At 37.3% G+C, this 22,597-nt stretch overlaps 2 protein-coding genes across 8 annotated transcripts in view; one reads left to right on the forward strand and one right to left on the reverse strand.

The window, feature by feature from the left end:
• APBB2 (amyloid beta precursor protein binding family B member 2) overlaps positions 1-5,101 on the forward strand; it is a 163,704-nt gene extending 158,603 nt beyond the window's left edge. For all 7 annotated transcript variants that reach the window (XM_058023907.1, XM_058023908.1, XM_058023910.1 and 4 more), the window contains 2 exons: positions 222-401; positions 1,021-5,101. In XM_058023907.1, the coding sequence (XP_057879890.1) occupies positions 222-401; positions 1,021-1,188 (348 nt within the window). In that variant the 3' untranslated portion in view covers positions 1,189-5,101. The remainder of the gene's footprint in view (positions 1-221; positions 402-1,020) is intronic.
• Positions 5,102-5,189: 88 nt separating this feature from the next.
• On the reverse strand, positions 5,190-22,054 carry NSUN7 (NOP2/Sun RNA methyltransferase family member 7). Its single transcript, XM_058023914.1, has 11 exons — positions 21,741-22,054; positions 21,151-21,209; positions 19,692-19,822; positions 18,371-18,523; positions 16,940-17,123; positions 15,182-15,392; positions 14,459-14,602; positions 13,943-14,044; positions 13,320-13,437; positions 10,050-10,167; positions 5,190-7,995 (listed from the first exon to the last, which is right to left on the reverse strand). The coding sequence occupies exons 1-11, from the start codon at positions 22,051-22,053 to the stop codon at positions 7,600-7,602; spliced, it is 1,929 nt and encodes a 642-aa protein (XP_057879897.1). The 5' UTR covers position 22,054; the 3' UTR covers positions 5,190-7,599.
• Positions 22,055-22,597: the final 543 nt, after the last annotated feature.

Below are 22,597 nucleotides of genomic sequence, written 5' to 3' on the forward strand. Positions count from 1 at the left end.
CAAGCAGCTTCCAAAGTGTGCAACATTTTAAAATTTTGTGGTAATGCTCAAAGCCTCAGTGGCAGCCTAGAGGGAGAGATCCAGCCCAGGCCTGAGCATGCTTGGGTCATACAGATAAGAACAAATTGCAATAATGTATCAGGATATCCTCCCATTTAATCAAAACTGAAAGTTCCCCAGAGCATGCAGCAGTAATGCTGAACCCTTTGGTTCCTGAGCAGAATGAAGAGGAGGTGATGGTGGAGTGTCGTGTGCGGTTCCTGTCCTTCATGGGGGTGGGCAAGGACATCCACACCTTCGCCTTCATCATGGACACGGGAAACCAGCACTTTGAGTGCCACGTGTTTTGGTGTGAACCTAATGCAGGCAATGTGTCAGAAGCTGTTCAGGCTGCTTGTATGGTAAGTAACCTTCTTCAAAGGCATCTAATAGCACTTTAGATTTTCACTGCCTCCATAAATTTGCATTTTTTCAAATTTGTAATTATATCCATTTCAAGACAGAGAAAAGAAAGATAGAAATCGGAATTAATATTATTATTTAATCAATTAAAATATTTAATCAATTAAAATCCAAACATTTTAATGTTTGAAGCACCAGCTTAGTGAACAATGCCCCTTTAATTATTTTCCCTCCTAACCTCTGCAGCATCTATGCAAATTAGAAATCTTTTCTTTCACTACACAAATTATCTAATGCCAAAAAAACATTTTGCTTGGATTCATGTTATGAAATCCAGAAAATAATCCTTTTTCGAGAGTAACTGAACCCAGAAAACTTACTTTTCAGTTTTCAAATTGGTATTTATATGATTTATTCCCATATTTGTTGCGTGCTAATGGACAGTTTCTGCCCAAACATTGATAGACCAATTTCCCATTACTTCAGCTGAGCTTTTTGCCACAGCCAAAGCAGACGTAGCAGATGTTTGACTAATGAGAAAATACAGAAGCGTGTTTGAAATGGTCAGTGAATTCCTTGCTGCAGAAATGGTTTCAGAGTGGCTTTGCTCCGTTGCAGTTGCGGTATCAGAAGTGCTTGGTAGCCAGACCTCCCTCACACAAAGTCCGGCCGCCGCCGCCGCCCGCAGACTCGGTGACCAGGAGAGTCACCACCAACGTGAAAAGAGGAGTCTTGTCCCTCATTGACACTTTGAAACAGAAGCGCCCGGTGCCCGAGATGCCGTAGCTGCTCTCCCACCAAGTGACTGAAGGCAGCATGGCCACACTGGGCCCGTGAACGGACCACGTCTGCCCTTCCATTGCAGCTGCTGATGCTTCCTCTTCAGAGAGTCCACCCCATGGAAACAATGTTACACACGCATGTTCTCTCCTTCCTGCCACCATCGCCTGATATGAAAAGAAGCATGAATAATTTTTTTGCTGTCAGTGAGTTACATCATGGGCAATGGAAGGTCTGTTTGATTGTAAATACATGAACTTTACCTAAACTCACACAAAAAAGAGAATATGGCCACGTCCCTCCCAGTGAACTCGTGCTAAAATCCTTGGAGTGAATGATGCCTGAGTTAAAAATTTCACCTTCTTGAGCTGGATTTGTCATAAACCAATCTTAAATCCTACAGCACTTTGCTCTGTTTTCAACACTGGAATAGGTATCAAGTATTAGCTACCATTGAATTACTGTAGATTAAATACCAAGTTTTATTTTTACAGAACTGCACCTGTTAGTTTTAAATTGTTTGTCAGCATTGGTCTAGCAACTACTTTAACATCTCCCTGACATGTTTTTGAATTGTAGTGTCATTATGTCATCTTCTGGTTACACATTATGGTCTTACAGAAGAATTCTGTTTAAAACCAAACCAATGATGAAAAATACAGAAGTGTTTTCAGTAATTGAGTTGCAGGGTGATCCAGTGAAGCTTTTAAGCTTTAAACATACAAATTCAACTGCTGGCTGTTAAATTTATTCTCCTAAATCTATCATTAATTCATCAAAAATAATTTGTTTCATGGAGGGCTCAAACCAATCAGGAATAAGAAGAAGTAGTTAGTGATTTTATTCTCTTAAAACTGTTATAGAGACTAAACTATTCCATACCTTTTCTATACAAGTGTTTGATGAAATGTTCAGTTCAGTGTCTGGTTGCATAATTCCCCCTTTCCCTTGGAGTTTGTTGCTGAATACTTAGCATGCCAGAAGAACAATTACATTTCTTGTTATTTACAAAACTTCCTGAAATTTATTTTACTTTCAATGCTCTTGTAACAAAATAAGAAGAGAGTTGTTTTTTAACAGGGTAGTGTTTCAGGTGGTGCAATTGGATTTCACTGCTTTTGCTCCAAAGACTTCATCTGATTGATTTGCTTTACACACCTGCAGACCCTCAAAATCAGCCCAGCATTGCCCTCAAAATTGTACCTCAGGCTGATTTTGAAATGCAGTCCTGCATCTTCAGTCTCTTCCTTTGTCATCTTCTGTCTAAACCTGCAGATTGGTACAGATTTTGGAACATTATGTTTAACTAGTGTTAAAAATGTTTTGCCTCCATTTATAGCTAGGTTCCAAACTGTAACTGTCTCCCAAGTCTGCAAATCTTGTGATAAAGGAGCACTGGCAAAGTTTTTGTTACAATAGCTCTTTTATTTTAATATGCAAGAGACTGTTATAAACAAACTATTTTCTTTTTTATTTCCTTGTTTGAAGAAATTAATGACCACATCTGGCGAAGTAACTTAGGAACACAACAGGAAAATAATGATGATTCAAGAAATTTCTGTGCTGAAAAAATGCAGGAAAATCATTACCAAACTCAGTGTGATGTATGAGCTAGTGTCAGGTGAAGGCTGGCTATGCAACTATTGTAATTAAATTTAGCTTTCTACAATACCCTCTGAAGAGCTGATCCTCTGAGGAGCTCAGATCTCTTCATGACCACGATCCTGCACGTCGGGCACTGAAGCAGCTCTTTCCCCTCCAAGGCTCACGCTCTTGCCACCTCCTTTGCACCACCTCTATTGCCTGCACAGCTGGAGAAGGAGGGCTGGAGGGGAGGACGTGCAAACAAACCCAGAGCACAAAGCATGGGGATGGCAGCTTGCATATAGCTTCTGTAGTTCCCAGTCCTGATCCCAGCCACCCTGCTAGGAGCAGTGTAAAACTCACTTCTAGCACAGAATCACAGAACTGTTTGGTTTGGAAGAGACCTCAAAGGTCATCTCATTCCAAACCCTATCAGAGGGCACTTTTCACCAAAGCTGTCCATCCAACCTGGTCTTGAATATTTCCAGGGATGACTGCTCTCAGATTGTGGTGGCTAACAGGTACCCTTAGGTAGGATTGTGAAGTTAAAAGTTTCCTTGTTCATCCTTGTGCTAGTGATTCACATTTTATTTTATTTTAAATTAAATACTTTGACAGTATCTTTTTAAAGTTCCTGCTGACAATGTCGTGATTTGAGATTGGTAACTGTTGTACAGCAGTGAATTAATTTTAAACAGTATAATGGAATTTTTTCATTGCATCTGCACCATGCTGATTCTCCCCAAGAGAGATCCAGACTCTCTTTAACTAAACCAACACTTGGCAAACAGCAGTGTAAAGGTTCTACATCCGTGTTGTCAAGGCTAGAACATCTGGTTAGCTTTCATTAGCAATGCAGGCAACTGCAGGCAGGGCTGAGAAGACAGAAGGGTATTTGAAAAGCTGTGCATCACTCGCCCGTGTGTGTTTTAAAAGGTTTATGTCTGTTAACAAAATGCTGTTGATTTTGCAAATATTTAAGTAGTGTGCTTGATGATTTGACTATACGTGGCCTTTTTGCTTCAGTAGAGCTCCTAATTCTCCAAAAGATTTAATACACACCCAGGAGTTTGCAGAATCAGAGCCTATTATCTTTTGTTTCACAATATATTCAGACGCTCTTTTTACCATGGCCAAAAAAAGTATGTATGAGGTGTGTGTGTGTTTTTGAGCAACTGCAATTGTTCTAGTTGATGTTATGGCAACCCTTCAGTTATCTATGCATTTTTTATAATACCTAGTGATTCTGTAGGCCGGCAGCCATGTTCACTATGCCTTGTATGTCTGATGCCATATTCTAACTTAACCTGTTAAATACAGCTTAAAATATTTTTATTTTATTTATTCTATTTTTACTGAAATATCCTGCTTTATTATGTTGATGTATTGTCTTTACTGGATGTGCTCTTGTAACATTCTCCACTCTGTATACCATAGGTTGCCTAAAAAAAGGCAGGCTTTGTAATTATTTATAGTCACATTTTTATTGAAGTCTGTAGAAGAATCATGTAAAGCAAAGCTAATGTTGTAATTTTTTTCAATGCAAGTAGTAAGTTAGAGGTATCACATGTCAGTCAGTCATGTCATTAACACACCCCCTTGCAGAAGCAAGGAGATTTATATTCACAGTCAATGACTAATAGATAAAAGCCTTTCTTTTGAAATCTGTAGTGCTGGCTGTAGGTTTTATTTAAGCCACTGACTGTTTCATTTACAGGGGGGCAAGGAGGTGTGGGAGATGCAAGGCTATGGAGGCCACCTACAGGGTGGTTAACTGGGAATGACAAAAATAGCATAGGAATAGCACAGAATCCATTCACAATAAAAAAAGGTTTAGTGATATACTTCCTGTGCAGAGTCACTTGTACCTACAGAAATATTATGCCCTTCAGTGGCAGAGGAACAAAAATTGTGGAGTATCTAATAGCTCACACCCAGGCTGTCACTAAGGGTTCTACATTTCTTAATTTTATCAAGCATTTCATAGATCATTCATCATGGAATCTAAAAGTGTTAGTACATCACCCATGGAAAAGAGAATATTCTCATTTCAAGAGCCAGTATGGGCACAGCATTTCAGCATTACCCCCAAATGCATTACTCCTTTCCTGGGCACATTAATTAACACATTGTCACATGTGCTGTCCCATCAGCCCATGCAGGTTTGATTTAACAACAGTGAGACAGAAGGAAACACAACACTGTTTATTAGCAGAGCCCAGTCTTACATAAAAGTACATGACTGACAACAAAAGGACAATTTTCCCTGCTGTTGACCACTTCTCCATATTTAAATGTAATCTGTTCTGAGAATAAATTTAGCTGCATAAAGTGATTGTCTCACCTGTTACTGCTCCATGAAACTGCAAAATTATTTTGTTCAGAATGGTGGTTGAGGGAAGGGAAAAACATACTGGTGGTTTAGAGGCAGTAGCAGTACTCTGAGAACTTTTGTATCTGGAAAGCTGAATCAACAGTTTCTAGTTGAAAATTACAAATAAACAACTGGATTACAGAAAGATAGTTACAACAGATGCAGTTTTACTGAAAAAAGACTGTTACAGGCATCTACCTACAAGCCATCAGAAGTCAGTCCCAGGTGTTGCCACCATGTGATGTTCCATGCTTACAAAGTAAGCTGCTGACCTGCAGTTGAAAAATTCACTCTCTGATATTCTTGGTAAGCCATCAAGACACTGACTGGTTTAACCTCCATACTGTGTCAAAAATGCAAATTCCTGAAAGCAAGACGAGGCCAAGTGAGGGACATCATGGCACATATTATGTAAGTAGCCCAGAAATTCTGTTATTAGACACACGTATGTTGTTTTACAAGTAATTTCAGCTTTCATAATGAATTATACAGATCTTGATTTTTTTAAAAAAGATCATTATTTAACTGCAGAATCTCTTAAGCTTATTTTAAGCATTTAACAACCATATTGGGGGAAAAAAATCTCCACAGTGTCCATTCCTTCCATCCAACATGTAGAATCCCTCCTCCTCCTAGATGTTTTTGAAATAAAGTAATTTTTTTTTTCTGGTTCTACACATGGCATGTGTATTGGTCTAAATCTATCCTAACAAGTTTATTCAGAAATAAGAGTAGAGTTCATTGTATTACTGGAGCAGGCAAGGAGCATGGATTGCTCACAGGGATATGCAGAGGGTGAGGGATGTCTTTGTATAGGACAGCTGGCTCACATTCAAATGCTGTAGGAAATTTCACTGATTCAGTGAAGCAGTGATATTTATCAGATGAACAAGAGCCAGCTGCCTACACTGCTGGGGTAATATCATTCACATCCTTTCTTAAAAAGGTACTGCTGATCCAGTAACACTGACTGGTGTGGGTGAAGACAAAATAGAGATGTTATAACATTTTCTCTGGATGGGTCTAAATCCAGACCCGTATGTCAAACTGGTTAAGTCCCACACTACAGTGGTGATGCTCCTGGCAACACTCTTCCCAAGTATCTGAAATGGTGGCCTAGAGGAAGATTTCTGGGCCACAGATACCTTTGTCTTTCTGTATTGCTGTACTGTCTCTTGCATTTTTACAAGTTCTAGATACAAATCAGGTTTATTGTTAAAAGTATCTCTGTGCTTCCTTTTATCCTCTACTCAGATTACAAGACAGTTGTAGATGTTTTACAGTTATTTTATCTTTGATAGCAAAAGGGAGCAGCTTAGAAGCCCACAGCTGTTTCCAAAGACAGGCAGCTAGTCTTTGTCCAGTCACTATTCAGCTGACTAGCAGTAACATTTATAAAAATGTTACCTTGACAGTAGCAGCTCTTTTCAACTAAGAACTGTTTATGTTAAGAAATTGATAAAAAGCAGTTATGAGCCATGACATAGTCTGATGTGACATTATGATGACGATTCAGTGTTCTTAGCATGAGAATATTTGATCTATTTTTCACTGTTAGTATTTCAGTGCACACTTAAGAAGAAACCAAGAGAACACACACTAGAAAGCCTATGCATGGGCTTCAATGTACTTGGCCAGTTTCCTGGACAAAAGTTCACATCCAGTTTTAAAAATACAAGGCTTATTTTCCATGCATCTGTAATAAGTGGAAACTCACAAAAATAGTATCTAGCACTTGTAAAGAAAAGCCACTTTAAAAAATTCAGTCTCACTTTAAAAACATCAATTTGAAACTGATTACCTGTACAGGTTCAGATACAGTGAGGGGTTGGGTATACAATTCAACTTGTCACTTCAGACTGTATAGCAAGAGGCTATAGGTTTTTGACCTCACTTCCCCCAACAATCTATCAGCCTTAGGCAGCTGAGCTCCATTCACCTAAAGTATGATTACTGGATGAGAAGTTACTATCTAAACATGGATATTTCTGTAAACATAGCCCATAATACATCTTTCCTAAGGCCAGATTATCCTTGCATAAATTTATACTGTAATTTAAGACTATTGATTAGGATACAGTAACCTTTACCTTCTTTACAAAGGGAGGGCAGAGTCTGAAGGTTCATACAGCCAAGCTGGCTTGACCATTTTTGACCAGGGTGGTGGAAATATCCAACCACTTGGACCCTGTGCTCCAGTCTGGCCATGAAAGCCACGTTAAGTTGATACCCTGAGTTTGTTTCATTACAGCCTTTCATATGGTGTTATCAGTGAAGCCAAAGTGATTGTTGTGGGCTTCAGTACATCCCTGTTCTGTTCTGTGCATGCCTTTTGATCAGGTGTCTGTCTCATACACCTTGCCCAAAGGTGACAGATGAGATGTTGGCTTCTGCACTTTCACTGGTGCTGTGTATCAGTCAGGGTTCACAGATTTCTTCAGCTCAACACAGCTGTCTGTTCAGGGCACATTCTTTTGCTGTGTGTTACTGGCTGCTTTTTTCCCTTGCCCAGTCTTCTGTGCTGTGTCACTGGCTGCTTTTCTCTCTTGCACAGTCTTTTCTTTTGGGGAGTCTGCATGGTTTTTTTGCACCTTACTGGCTGGGCTTTTTGGGCATATGGGGCACACATGTGTTTCTTGTATCTTATGGGCTGCTTTAGGAGCCTTAACCTTAGCTGCAGTTGGGCGGGGAGGGAGCTTTGCAGCTTTTGGCTTACTGTCACCGGCAGCAGCCTTCCGCCTACGTTGTTTTACTTTCGGCTTTTTCACCTCTTCTTTTGGTTTTTCTTCAACAACGCCATCTAGTAGAGCTTTTGCTGCAGCAGAAGCCAAAATGTCTTTAGCAGACACCTTTTTCTGAAAATTTCACAGGAAACAACAGTGAATCTAAGCACAATACAGAGCTGCTCAGAATTTACTCCATGAGAAAAAGAGCAGAATCTAGCAGAAGGACTTAAGTCGCACGTGATAAATGCTAACCAAACTATTTATTCCAAAACTAGGAACTTGACTTATGTAAAGAGGTACTGGAGCATTTCTTCTTCATAGGCTTTCTTCTCTGCTGACCCAAAGAGGGGAAGCTCAGTTCTGGGCTCTGTAACGTGTCTGTCTTAGCAACCAGCTGTTTAACCCCAGCTGGTTGCCAAGCCCCACGTGGCCGCTTGCTCAGTCCCCCACCAAGAGAATCAGGGAAGGAAATGGAAGAGTAAAGCTAGGGAACTCCTGGGTTAAGATAAAGATTGTGGTTCCCTGGGAAGACCAGTGCCATTACTGCAAAAGTCCTCCCTTCCTCCTGCTTCCCCCCACTTTATGTGCTGAGCACGATCTCACAAGGTCTGGGGTATCCCCTTGGTCAGTTTGGGTCACCTGTCCTGGCTGTGTCCCCTCCCAGCCTCCCACACACCCCCAGTGCCCTCACCAGTGCGGCACTGTGAAAAGCACAAAGGGCCTTGGCTCTGGGTAAGCCCTGCTTGGAGATAACAAAACCATTTCCAGGTCATCAACCCTATTCAGCACAAATCCAAAACACAGCTCCACACCAGTCACAGTGAGGAAAATTACCTCCACCCAGCCAAAACCAACATATTCCCACACTGACCTGCTCTGTAGTGTGCCTGTATGAATAAAATATCCATTGTGTGTGTGTATCAGAAATACTTACTAAAATACAGAAATTTCAGTAACATTAAGCATGAATAATTTTCACAGTAATGAAAGTTCTTGCTCATAATAGATACGCAAGGAACTCTCAAACTGGGAACCAGCTCAACATCCAAGTATATAAAGAGAAACAATGGGAGATAAACTATTTACAGCTAGCTAAGAACGTTTCTGTAAACAAGGAATTTCAGTTTAAATTGTAAATACATGTTTTCTACTTTGTGGAAAACATTCATTTGCTGAATCACCTAAAAACTGGCCATTGGAGCAACTGCTTCTTTGTATTAGAATTTGACCCAAAAAATTACTTGCATTAACTACCTGCAACAAAAGTGTTTGTTTCTCTGGAGAGAGACAATATGGTAGAGAGATGCACATAGCATGATTAACTAAAACTCAGACCAAGTTTAAAATATTTAATATTGTAAAGAAAGAGGTCAATAACAGGTAACTTGAAAGGCTTTTCATATGTAATTCTCTTATTCTTAATAAAATCTACCTTCCCCCAAGAGGCAAGCTTCTTTCAAGCACTGTAATTGCAGTATGACAGAAAATGGTACAAATAACCAAGATCTCCTATCTTTAATCTGCAATGAAACTGGGATTAGTTCTTCCCCACAGCCCTTCCACTTTTGGTGGAAAAAATGTGTGTTTTTCTTAGAAACAAGAGGAAAATGTTGATGCTCAGAGATGCAAACTAGCCCTTTAAGGCCTTTCCTCAGGAATCATGCCAAGGCTTTTCCGTTTACTCAGCAAAAGTCTCCTGCCTTTCAAGCTAGATTTGCATATGCCTGAGTTTGGGAAGGAAACATATTCATACCTATTTTATTCAAATTGTAATAGTGACCCATAGGGATTAAGATTTCAGCTGCTTGGATACTGGAAAATCTTGGTGACACATATAACAAATACATTTACTAGATACCGTTTATCCTGAGTCTAATCAATCTGTGCATTTCATTCCAAAGTGTGATAACAGCAACGTATTTCCTCTAGACCTTGCTGGCACTAACGTGGATCAAGGGTCTGCTCTGATCATGAGCTCCACAACAGGCACAGCTTTTAAACTTGTGCTCAGCATAAAATTCCACAAGTGGCACATTTCAACTACTCACCTGTCTTTTGGTCTTGAGACAACAAAAAAGCAGCCAGGATTTTTATTTCAAATCTCCATTTTGTTATTCTTCTGTGGAAAGTTGCACTACTCATCTTCTATGAAGTGATTTTAAGTGTTTATTTTCATAGCTTACCTCTCTCTCTAGAACAGCTAGGAAACAACTGCTGGAAATTTGTGATGGCTCTATTTTGAAAAACATTTCAGTGGAAGACTCTGAATCAGAGCAAGTAGAAAAAATGGAAGGAATAAGCCTGTGAAAAAGAAGTGGAAGACCAGAAAATAATATTTAAGAATATAACAGGAAATAAACAAGGATATATTAAAAGTAATTTTCAAATTATGTCTTTCAGTAACATAGATTTATCATTATTAAAAAAAAATGCAATTCAAGAAAGGCATGAGAATTCATATTTTTAGAATTAAGTGGGTTTTTTTTTTTCAGTAATTCCTTTTTTTTTCACAATTATTAAGTATATTAACCACCAGATAATAAATACATAATATGACAATGAAAAACTATGTTCTTTCTCAGGTGTGAAATTACTGAGTGATCAAGTTCTCCCTGAAGTTGGGGAATGGTTTGAAAACACTAAGGAGCTGCAGAAATTGTAGAGGTGTTGACTTTGAGTTATAATAATAATAGTAATAATAATAAATATCATAATTAATACCTATCTAAGCTAAAAATCTTAGGCTAGGAAAATTTGCTATTTGTTCTAATTGAGGGCTTTTTCTCCAATTTTACAGTTTTGCCTCTTCTGTTCTCCCTGAATTCCAGAAGTGCCTGGCTGTTACAAAGCAGTCTCAAGGACTTGGCTCATATGGCTAGCAAACTATACTAAACTGTCTCAGTATAGAAAAACACTATCAAAATGTCCTTTTGTAATTATAATTCCCTCCTCTTCACTGAGGGAGTTCTACTCCTTAATGCTCCACTAACTCTCTTGTGAGACAGAGCTTTATTCAAAGATGGTTACAGAGAAATGCATTCAATATTTGAAAGCAATAACCTGATTTGGCTGGCTAGTTCACTTTTAATGGGAAGTCTGCAAAACTGTTTGTTTCCAAGTTCTCACCACGATCTGGATTTTCTGTGTTCCTTGGAACTTGGTAAAACAGGCTACAAGGCTCAAATCCTCCTCAAATTACTAAACAAAGCTCTATGTCTTATGACACAGATTTTTGATTTTACATAAGCTTATTCAATGGAAAAAAAAACCCAGTGGCAGCCTTTTATTGTGTACAAGTTACTGTTCAACAGGAATCTCTTCAGTGACCCTGGAAAATGATGTAGAAATTAATTCAAATTTGATAGGCCAAAGCAAAATGCTCGAGTGGTTTAGACTACTCTATACCCACCTGTCTGCCATGTGTACCCTTGCTTTAGGTAAAACTGCTGCTGTAAACTGTCATATCCTGAAGGTAAGTTCAGCTTCACCAGTGTGAACATTTTTTAAATCACCCTTAAAACTGCAGAGCCCTAGAACTCCAACAGAGCTTTATTTTGTTTGGCACCACTTCAGTACTGCAGAGTAATTCCAAAAAGATAAAATGCACATAAGCAAAAATGTTTTAAGAGTTTCCTGAAAGCCCTCAATTTTCTTGGAAAGGGGAATTATTATTCAGTAGATCTTTGATGATTATACAACATGTTTTATTACGACTTGTCTCTGTGAACGTGGGGGTTAGTAACTCTGCAACAGCCTTTCATTCTATACTGCACTGTTTTAGTCAAATAAGTTGTCTAATTAATTCTAAGAAAAGTGTAAAATTATTTTTTTAAGTAGTACATGCATCTTAAATGGCTTGAGCTTTCATCTTAAGCATAATCACTCTGTATATTTTATTTATGGCAATCTATTACTGCTCTGTTTGTGCTGATTACCAGCAGCTTTATTGTAGCAAGGACTATGATGAAACATCCAAGATACTGCAGGGAAGGAGGAACTGAATCTGAAATTGTCATTTATGAAACTCAATCAATTGTCAGTCAGAAATTTGCTCAGTTCTGAAAAAATCCTAATGTAATTTTATTGTCCTTTTCTTACCATCCAAGATTGCCTTTTTGAAAGTGTAGTATCATTGGTGCTTTGACAACATTCATGATGCTTCTGCACAACAGTGAACAGATTTTGGCTTAGCTTTGTGGGGAGGGAAGGGTTTTACACAAGGGGGGATTTTTAAAAAAATAATTAAAGGTCCAGGAACTTTTTTAAAAAAATAATTTCTATGTCATGAATTTAAATATTATTTATATTCAATAATTTAGAGACCATTACATTCCAAGGTTCCGCAAGTTCTCCCCATAGAGTAACAGCTGCACAGAGATCAAGACAGACTCCAGAAAATTTCAAATTCCAAAGGAAAACACAAGCAAGAGGCCATAAATGCTTTTGGTCTAGCACACCATCCTTGGCAAGACATACCCTGATTTCACCCCACTTAATGTAAAAAAAAATCAAGCAGACTGCTATTTTCTATCAGTGAATTTGAAAAAATATGCACTTTATTGCGCTGTGTCTTATGAATAACATACAACTTTTAAACCTTCTTTGGACTGGCCACAGATACTATTTACTCTTTTAATCATGCAAAATTTAGTTACACTGAATATTTGAGCCACAGTACCTTTTCCCTTTGATAGCCAGACTATTAACTAAGGTAATATAAAATCTAAAAATACAGTATGACTCTTCTGTGATTTTTACAACATAAACTCTTTTAAACCTGCATCCTGTAATCCACTATTGTATCTATGTGCAAGTGAGTGCCAAGTGTTTGCACTGATGTGAGTGAAAGGAAAATACAGAAAATACCCATCAATCTTTCAACAATTCCTCTGGCTGACAGGGTGATAGCTAACAGCTTATAAGTACATATGAAGTATACAGCATACATACTTTTTTCATCTAAGTTTGTATTTTCCATGATTGCACAGGATGATCTCTTACTGTAACCTGTCCTTCCCAGAAGTCATTCATCTGAATACAGCAATGAGCAATCCTACAGCAAAGAGTTCTTATTCTTCTGTATGATTCTTAAATTTAAGATTTAATTTCTTTTTCCTTTGAAATTGATCATTTTACATCATAAGCAGAGAGCATGCTAGCAAGTTAGTTTCATTCTCTGAACACTAATACAGTAATAGCAATAGCTCTATCTGAAGAATGTTATTTCCAACAGTGATGCTTTCCTCCCATCTTAATTTCAGATGAACAAAAATATTAGATGAAAAAGTCAACAGAATACTGCTAAGTAATGTCATAAACAGAAAGAATGGCATGACAGGCAGAAAAAGCTATTTTAATTTCACGCAAGATACATATCAGTCTAGGATAAGAATTATGCTACAATTCAAAGTCACACTTTAATTTTTCCACAGATAAAACTACTCATTCTGTACCTATAGCGTCGTGCTTTATCTCTCTCCACTCCAGATTCCAGTGCTTTTTTCACTACAAGTTCATTTTCTTCTGGGTAAACTGAGCAAGTGCAGTAAACAATAGCTTGTACTTTGTTAACTACAAAACAAAACACAACTTCTTTACTCTTCAGATTCTTCATACTGACAGTGGTTTGGTAAGGATTAAAAGCATCATAAAAACTATGTCACTTTTACCTCCTGATCTCTAGTGTTTTTAAATAATTAAAATATTTTCAAATATTTGCAGATTGCAGAAAGTCAAAGATGTCTCCAGTCTTTTCACACAGCTACCAAAGGAGAGAGGAAAAAAGAGGCAGCATGCAGATGGGGGGAGAATACATTTGCAGAATTTCTAAAGCAGAGTATAACTAAGCCATAAGCCAGCTCTCTACAGAATACTGAAGAGTATTATATTAATGTCTGGTGGACACTAGGGCACAGAAACACCTTCAGACTGGAGGAAATCATTGTTCAGGGGGTTTGGTTACATGCTTGTTCATAATTAATAATTTGTGCATTTTTAACTATATTAAAACTGGTGATACTACAATGGAATTGATAGCACAAAGTCTTCCCAAAAATTGGGAAACTAGCATACTTACATTTCAGTGCATGAAGCAACTCATTAAGCTGCCTCTCAGCAAGAATCCTGAGTTTATCCTCCGACACAAATCCCTGGAAAAGGTCCTGTAGCAAATCTGCATCTAAAAGCAGAGAGTAGTAAATTTAGTCTTGCAAACTGGTGTCTCTTACTTGCTTCTAGTTAATGAAGATTGTACAGTGAAAGGATTTATACAAACAGTCAATAAAGGAATGTAATCAAATAGAAAATTATATACATATTGGTATCTTCAAATAAATTTTCTGCCTATATCTTTTTACTTTAAAAAAAGCTATACACACTCTGCTCCCCAGAATCACCCTCACACTTTCATACTATTAATCTGAAGCAGTCACAGAATCATGCAAGTTAATTTATATAATTTATAGCAATTAAAATAAGGAAGGTTTCTTTAATAAAATTATACAATTTACGGAAGCACCTGCACTGATTAGACTAAAATACTCGGATCTATTTCTACCAGAAAGCATGAGCTAGATATTGTATCAAAATTTACCTCCATGTTCACTTAAAATAAGCTCCATTGGATTGCCAGCACCCAGTTCAGAGCATTGTGGTATCAGCAAAATAACTGTTGCCTTTTCAAGTCTTGGGTCTGTTGGCCGAAGCTCAGTAAAGTCTTCATGTAACAAGCAAATATCTGAAAAACAGGGAAAGCTCACCACTTACAGACTGCAAGCAAGCCTGCCTACAGGTGACAGAGGTGAAGAGACTGTGGTGTTACACAGAATTGGACAGAGCTGGAGCCTGCTAGATTCACATTCTCCACAGTATGGCCTATGGATTCAAGCTGATTGAAAGGCTGCATCTTCCACTGAGAAGACAGTTAATGTGCTGCATTCTGTCCTGACAGTGTCCTCCAGGTAAACTGGACAGGCGTGTCTGTTTTGGATTAAGACTCTCAAACAGCTGGAAATCAGAGTGAAAGCTAGAGCCAAAACACCAAAAGTTCCCCAATACCAGCTACACCAACTGCTAAGTAGTAGCTACTTCTACAGAAAAACTCACCAATATTTCAGGAGCTTGCATCTGTGATAGGGTTAGACTGTAATTAACTTGACTGTAGCTGAAGAGCTATCAGCTCACCTTGGGACAAAAAAGTTGTTAGTGCCATCCCCAAGCCGCCAAAGAAGGGCTCTCTGATAGAATTAGTCCATATTTACAGACATCACAAACTGTATTACAATACTTCCTCAATACCAACTGTTTCAGCACCTACTTGTACATCCCATGTGACTGAAACTGTTCATCAGTTCTTCTTCTTTTGCCGAAGATTTCACACCACAAACAAAAATGCTGGAGCTGCTGTCATTTGTCAGCACTGACATATGGGCAATGGTCAGGTGGGAACCCAAGTGAGCCATTATAATGTCAGCACCCTCAGTCAACAGCGCGCGTGCGGAGTGCACGGCGAGGCTGCGAGACTTGTCCTACAACACAACGACACAGAAGTTAACTATGATCACCCATCTTGGCTTCTATGAATGCCAGCCTTTTCCAAATGAGGAAAGTCTTCCATTCATAGGAAATGGAAAAGAAAGGAGGAAAAAAACTAATCAGGGATATTTGCTAATACAGAATTAAATACATTACAAAACCAAGCAGTCACTCAATAAATTTAAATAACTTAATTCTAAATAATACAAGAAAAAGCATAGTATCTGTAGGTGAAATTAAAGTACATATCATCCTCGTAAGGAGGAACTCCTACCAACAGCTTGTTCCAGAAAAGACAAACATTGGCCACAATTCAGGCAGAATTCATCCTCTGAGGGAGCTTAACAGAGAAATGCAAAACTATTCACATAGCTCTTGATGATAATTACAGGAGAAATGTTGCCCTTGTAGATCAAAGATCAAGATTTTGCTGAAATTTGAACTGAGAGACAGATTGGAATGCAGAAAGCACAAGAGACAGTTCCACAAGAGTAAATGCTCGTGTACCACTGGTGATTCAGAGAAATTTTATCAAATTACTTAAAAAGGCAAGGAGTGATGATTCTGACCACAATTACCAGGTCTTGCACTAAATCTGACAAACTGATGATAAATGGAAAGGGAAAAAGAAAGTGCTAAGCCTTCAAATTCACATCACTGTCTATGTACACAGAGCATTCAAGCAACACCCTACCCCACCACAGAGATGGAAGTTTTGATGGTTTTATTTACTCATTTTGAATACTTTTAAGTAGTTACACTCAGAATTTGTTCCCATTACCTACAGAGCTGTCAACTATAGTTCTTTTCTGTAAGTATTGTATTTAAAATCTACAAAATGGAATATTGAATACTGAGTCACTTCTAAGTTGAGCAATAGATTTTGAGGCTAAAGTTTTCAGACATCGAGTGAAAATGCTGGTTGAAATGTTTCTGCTAGGCACTCAAGAATCATCAGACAATTCAGATAATTCATGGTTGTGTTGTTGCATGTTACTGCAAGCCCCTACTCTAGAAGAGAAACCTCCCACCAAACTTCACTGGGGAGTTCAACAATGGCAAGTCAGGAAAAAGACCAGTGAGGGTTATGGAGATCAAGGAACCACACTGCACAAAATACAAAGACTGTGATCATTCCATCACAAACATGCATTTGAAGAGGAAGAAATATTACAATAGGATATCACTATCTACTAAGTGGGGAAAGCATATGGAGTTATATTGAAACTTTCCTCACATTTTCAGAAGTGAGACTGCCTCTTTTGACCATTTTTATATTTACTTCAACAGCTCTAAAATTAAATTTGAAACATTCTACTAACTCAATCACAGCTATCAATTAAGCATTGACATTTGTATGCTAAATTTAGTAAGTGGATCAGTTTGTAACCTAATTATTACAAATGTCCAAAACCTTATGAGAGTTTATCACTGCCTGACTGATTTCATAGAATAGTCACACAATTCACAACCTCTTTCTAAAACAAAACAATTATTTCAATTTTCAGATCATCTGACTCAAGGCTGAACATCAACTCACCTGCAGCAAGAGTTTGCAATCTGCAGAAAGATCTAAATTAAGCAGTTCTTCTTTAAGAGAGGAAGGAAAAACCAATACATCTCGGCAATGTTGGTCCACAGCATATGTGTAATGGTCAAAGTCTGGCACAGATTCAACCTTTGTGAACCCCTTCATCTCCAAATCTTTGATAACATCTTCAAGGCTGTTAACATACAACTCTGACCATTAAATATACAAGAGTTACTTAAGCAACATCGTTTACATTGATTATAAGAATTTTTTACTTCTGTTATCGTGTGTGTGTATACACATGCATACATATATAGGTATAAAATGCATACTGCCTAATGCAGGAGGGAAACTTACTCTCCTTTAGGCATGTAAGTTCTGGTTTGAAACAGTTAATAAGTCTGACACAATTAATTTAAAAAGAGGTATGTGTCTCCAGAGAATGATTCAAAGCCTCAAAACAGAAATGTCCATGTGCTCAGGAGATGCTGTAGCAGATTTACTGCTGGGATGCTTTAGTTCTTTCAATTGCCTTCAATCTAGCTCACCAATAATTTTAATGACTGACATTGAAAGAATCCTTGTGTAAATGTAATGAAGGCATAACTGCTGAGGTTAGCAATTCAAATTCCATAAAGATTTAAAGGTATATATAGCAGAAGATGTTTGTTGAAATGATATTTCAGACAGTGCCATAAGTTTACACAGTACATTAAACATGGGATGGAAGGAGCAGCTTTTATTTATTTCCTATTTAAGGGCTCTAAACTCACACCCAAAGTAAGGTACATTATCTGGAAGAGCCTATAACCTAAGCACTGAACACTGATCCAAGACAAGAGTAGTAAAAGAAAATTCTTAAAAACGTTACAAAATGGATTACCTGTCTAACAAAACAGATAACAGGATAATGTGGTATGGTTCATGTATCAGTTAGTACAGAACTGGGAACAGCAGTGTTACATATATAGTAGCCTAGAGAATACAAGGCTTTTAAAATGTGTATTTTAATTTAAAGTTTACATTATCCTTACAGAATAAACAGCAGGTTTAAGTATTGTGTTTTAATACCCTTTGTCAAGATTATGTTTTAACTAATACACCTGCTTTTAATGACATTTTCTCTTATTTTTTGTCACCAAGTTAACTCACTCATATTTTTTCTAACTTTTTTTCCTCATTTATTTGAATGACCCACACAAGCAACAGAACAGGAAGAAGAACTGTTACAGAATAGTGTATAAATACCACTACTACAATATATAAAAACTTCCAAAAAAAAAAAATAACACAATGGCACTGCATTAAGCAGAATTTTCCTGTAAGAATTTTTAATTACTGGTAAAAATATAACCTGGAAATTCTAAAACAAGTATGTAGCAAACTGTATCACTTTATATGCAAAACCATCAATATCAGATGATATTTTAAAGATCTTACCTGATTTTAAATGTGTTTATCCAAAAACAGATAGGTAAAGCAGAAGTCCTTTGTTCCTGCTTCGATATGGTTTCTGGTACAAAGTATTCAATTGAAAGAGCATCATGTTTGATGCGACATCGTGCTAGTGCAGCTGCCAGCTTGGTCTCATAGCTATAAAAACAGTCACAAGTTTAGTAAGTTTTATAAATGTTTTCATTAGCTGTTAGCATGCAACATTTCTGTTACAAAACCATCTTGCTCAGAAACCAAATCCAAAAGGGACACCTTCTACTGCAAGTTGCATCAGAAAATACAGTTACAGAACATTTCTACCCCAGACAAAGCAGATGCAAGGTGTTATTCAATAGCTATGATTATTTTCTTTAGATCAGGCAGGACTGGAATTATAGCAGGGGACTGTCAAATACATCCAGTTTCTCAGACAGTTAAAAAAAAATCTCAGTATGTTTTGGAACTGCAATGTGTGGAATACAACCATCAGATGCATCTGAACGTTTGAAAACATAAATACATACATGTTCAGAATGAGCATTTGATGAAAGCTGGCCCTTAAACATGTACAAAAACAATGCAAGTATGATGGCAAGCAGGAGTCACTTTTATTATTATTACATGAAAATGTCTGAGAAAATGTTTCCAGTCTTTTCTTCCCACAAGCTTCATGCATATTACTGATACATGATAATTCAAAATAAATAAAAATTGCTGGTGAACTACTTCAGATATCTTACTCACTGCCCTCCAGAAATACCTTGCACTTAAGAGATTAATGAACTTTTTGGGCCATTCTAAATCCAGCAGCAACACAATTTTGTCTAATAAATGCTTTTTGAGTTAAACAAAATGTTGTTTGTAGTTTGATGGAAGAGATAATAAATATTAAAATGTTTCTGTATTCTGGTTTTTGTTCTCATTATTTAAAATAATAAATATTTAACAAAGTTTCATAGTAGAAGTACTGCTAAATAGATAAATGCTATTCCATTCCATGACCTCTTGATTCTATTACACTTGCATTTATGAATACTTACTGAATATTTAATTTCCTTCCTAGAATTGTATAAAAGTGTCAACAATGCCAAAATAAGATGCCTGCAAGATAATCCACAATATAAGGATGGTTTCTTAACTGTATTTTTCATAACTTTACAAATATGAACGCTTGCCTCTAAACTAGTCTCTCATTTAAAAAAAAAAAAAAACCACAAAATTTTAAGGTGAAAGACACGTTTATTAATTACCTTTAAAAGGCACTGATTATACAAATCTTCATTTTTGCTGATCTGTATCAACAAAAAATAGCTCTTTGCACATATACCTGTATAAATAATTCCCTACTTCCTGAACTTCTGCTACATTTTCCTCTTCAGCAAAAATCTTTCGGTTTTGAAATTTTCGGTCTTGTAGGTCACAAAGCATCACAACAAGCAAGCTGGTTAGCTCATCTGGCTGCAAGAGAAAAGCAACTGGATAGAGAAAGTGACCCAGCATGAATCATTTCTGAAAAAAGATCCATATCAAACAGCAGACTCCCATGCAAAAGGCATTAAAAACCCTTAAATGCTTACTTGCAAGAAGATGAAAGTAACTACTTCTGGAGAGTTAATAAAACAGCTTTTAAAAAATTTTTTTTTAAACTCAAATACATAACTTATAAGTTGTTTTGATTATCAAAACTAAAAACATTCCCTATACACACAGATAAAATACTGTATCTTAACTTCTAATATTATCAGAATTGAAACTTTGAAATTATTTATTCTTCAGAAAGTAGTTTGTTAAATAGCTAACCTAACAAAAACTTCTTGTCTATCAATTCCTCTCTTGTGGGATTCTTATATATGTAGCATTCAGTACACTCAGTTGTAATAACCCTTCTGCTTGTGGGATATATATAAAACCTCCTTTCTCTGTCTAAATCTTTAAACCAGGGAGCATGTCCTTCTTAAGGACAATAATTTCTGCACTTCAGTCACTACTGTTTGCCTCATTACATTAAATTCTTACAGTTATTATGCCTTCTAAAATTCTCATCTTCTCACAAATAGACCAAAATTAGTTAGAAAACTCAAGTTATTAGGGAGACAGCACCAAACACAAGATGTTAGCATGAAAGTCTTACACCCTTACATAAACAAGCCACAGATAATAGTGTTAGATCATTTGCCTGCTCACATCAACCTCCACAAACCATATCAGCTCAAGTTTATCTTGCAATTTTCAAAGGCATTGAAGAAAAAACTGGAAGGAACAGCAGAATATTGTGCCAGCTCCAGAATTCCTTTCCATGTCAAAGCAGGAAAGCAAGGTGAGAGAGTAAAGTGGACCCGTTTTTTGCCAGAACAGTATTTGTATACAGTGCTGTTTGCCCAGAAAATGAACCACGGGGTCAATGCATTTTTTTGTCCAATGGGATTCACACTATGCTTTCCAACTCCCAAGGATAGGAAGGAAACATTTTTTTCTCCTGCTCACAAGGGGACACAGCTGGAAAGGAAAGCACGTGGACATGGACAATATCACTGAGCAAGTACTGTGCTGCAGTGAAGTTCATGGCTCGCTCTCCCACCTTCTTCCTTTGAAGGCTTTGACTTCCAGCAATCAGTTACAACAGAATCTCACAACAGACTTTGGAGATGGGTAATGTCAGCAATATTTCAGTCTAAGGCTGTCATGTACAACAAAGGTTGTTTGGAAGAATGTTATAGAATCCTCAGAAAAGGTACTAATTGCATCAACACAGAAAATAAAAATGCCTAAAAAAAAGGTTCACTTACTATTGAGTAGGATGGGTAAACCTTACTCTCTACCAACACTTCTTCAAGAAGATCTTGATCTGTAAAAAGAAGAAAATGTTGACAAGTCATGCCACTCTCTACAATATTCTATGGAAGTAAGTCACTAAATTGTAATTTTAAACATCATGAAAATTGAGGGCAAATTCAATCACCAACAGCAGCAACCCTATGTAATTAATTTACATGAAAAAGAATAGGCTTTAAATGTTTGATTTCACAAATTCTAATAACACTTGGCTATATTTAAATATTTGAGGGATATGAGTAGTCTGGTAAATATGTATATTCATCCATAATTAGGAAGTGAAAAGAAGCACTGTGATGAGCTCAGTTGGTCAGAGCAGGGTGCTAGTAACACCAAAGTTATGGGTTCAATACCCTCACAGGCCTTCCTTGATGATCCTTGTAGATGCCTTCCAATTCAGAATATTCTGTGAATCTGTAACTCTGTAATAACCTGAAGCTTTACAAAAATTTCCCTGGATCAGGCAGACACGGAACATTTGTTTTTCCACGTTTTTCTGCTGCATCATTTCTGTCAGCAATTCTTGGCTGAGTTCTGTACTTACATTTTAGAGTTTTGAAAGCCAGTTCATAGGACACACGCCTGGACTGCTCATCTTTAAAAGCCACCGTGGGAGACCCCGAGGCATCGCCATAGCGCAGCAGGATTTTACCTGAACTCTTTTCAGTACGAAGGCCTTGAAAAATCTTAGCTGCATTTATGTAGATGGAGTCAGGATAGCCATCCTTCCCAATCTGAGGCACTGCTCTTTTTCCAACAGATCCCTTCTCATCCAAAATTTTCGTTTCGCTCAGGACTGAAGTACCATTTATAACATCCACATGTGAAGACTCCAAATTACTTTCAGAATCTGGCATTTTTCCAGTTGCTGACTGTGTAAGGGCAAGTCACAATCCTGCTGCCTCTGCAAAAAAGCAAAGTTTGTATTGAATAATGAAATTTTCTTTCACTAGAATACACTTTTCTCTTCCTTTGAGGGCTTTCAATTTTCAGGCTCTAATCTTGCAATTGCATATGTATGTCTATCATCTATATCTCTATACATCTCTCATCTTACACATCATAGAGAAGTATTTAGAAGAGTTTTTTTACATTATTTGTTTTCACCAATGCACATGCAAAGACTGGTTACTTGTTTCAAAAAGTCCAGTGCTTTACAGTCACTGGTCCTTTATGGAATATACACACAGATCTGATTCTGTGTCCAATAAGAGCCATTATTATTGCAGGCAGAATAGCATCTCTTACTAGCAATTCTCCTTTAATAAAAAAGATACCAAAATTTCAAAGCAGACATCATGTTTTATAAAGAGCCATCTTGGAAAGAGCTGCATGAATTCCAAATGTTTGTCCACTAAACTGCATATCTGTTCTTAAAAGTGAGAAACATAGATCACCCAA

This window comes from Melospiza georgiana, chromosome 5 (genome assembly GCF_028018845.1).
Source record: "Melospiza georgiana isolate bMelGeo1 chromosome 5, bMelGeo1.pri, whole genome shotgun sequence".
NCBI classification, from domain to species: domain Eukaryota; kingdom Metazoa; phylum Chordata; class Aves; order Passeriformes; family Passerellidae; genus Melospiza; species Melospiza georgiana.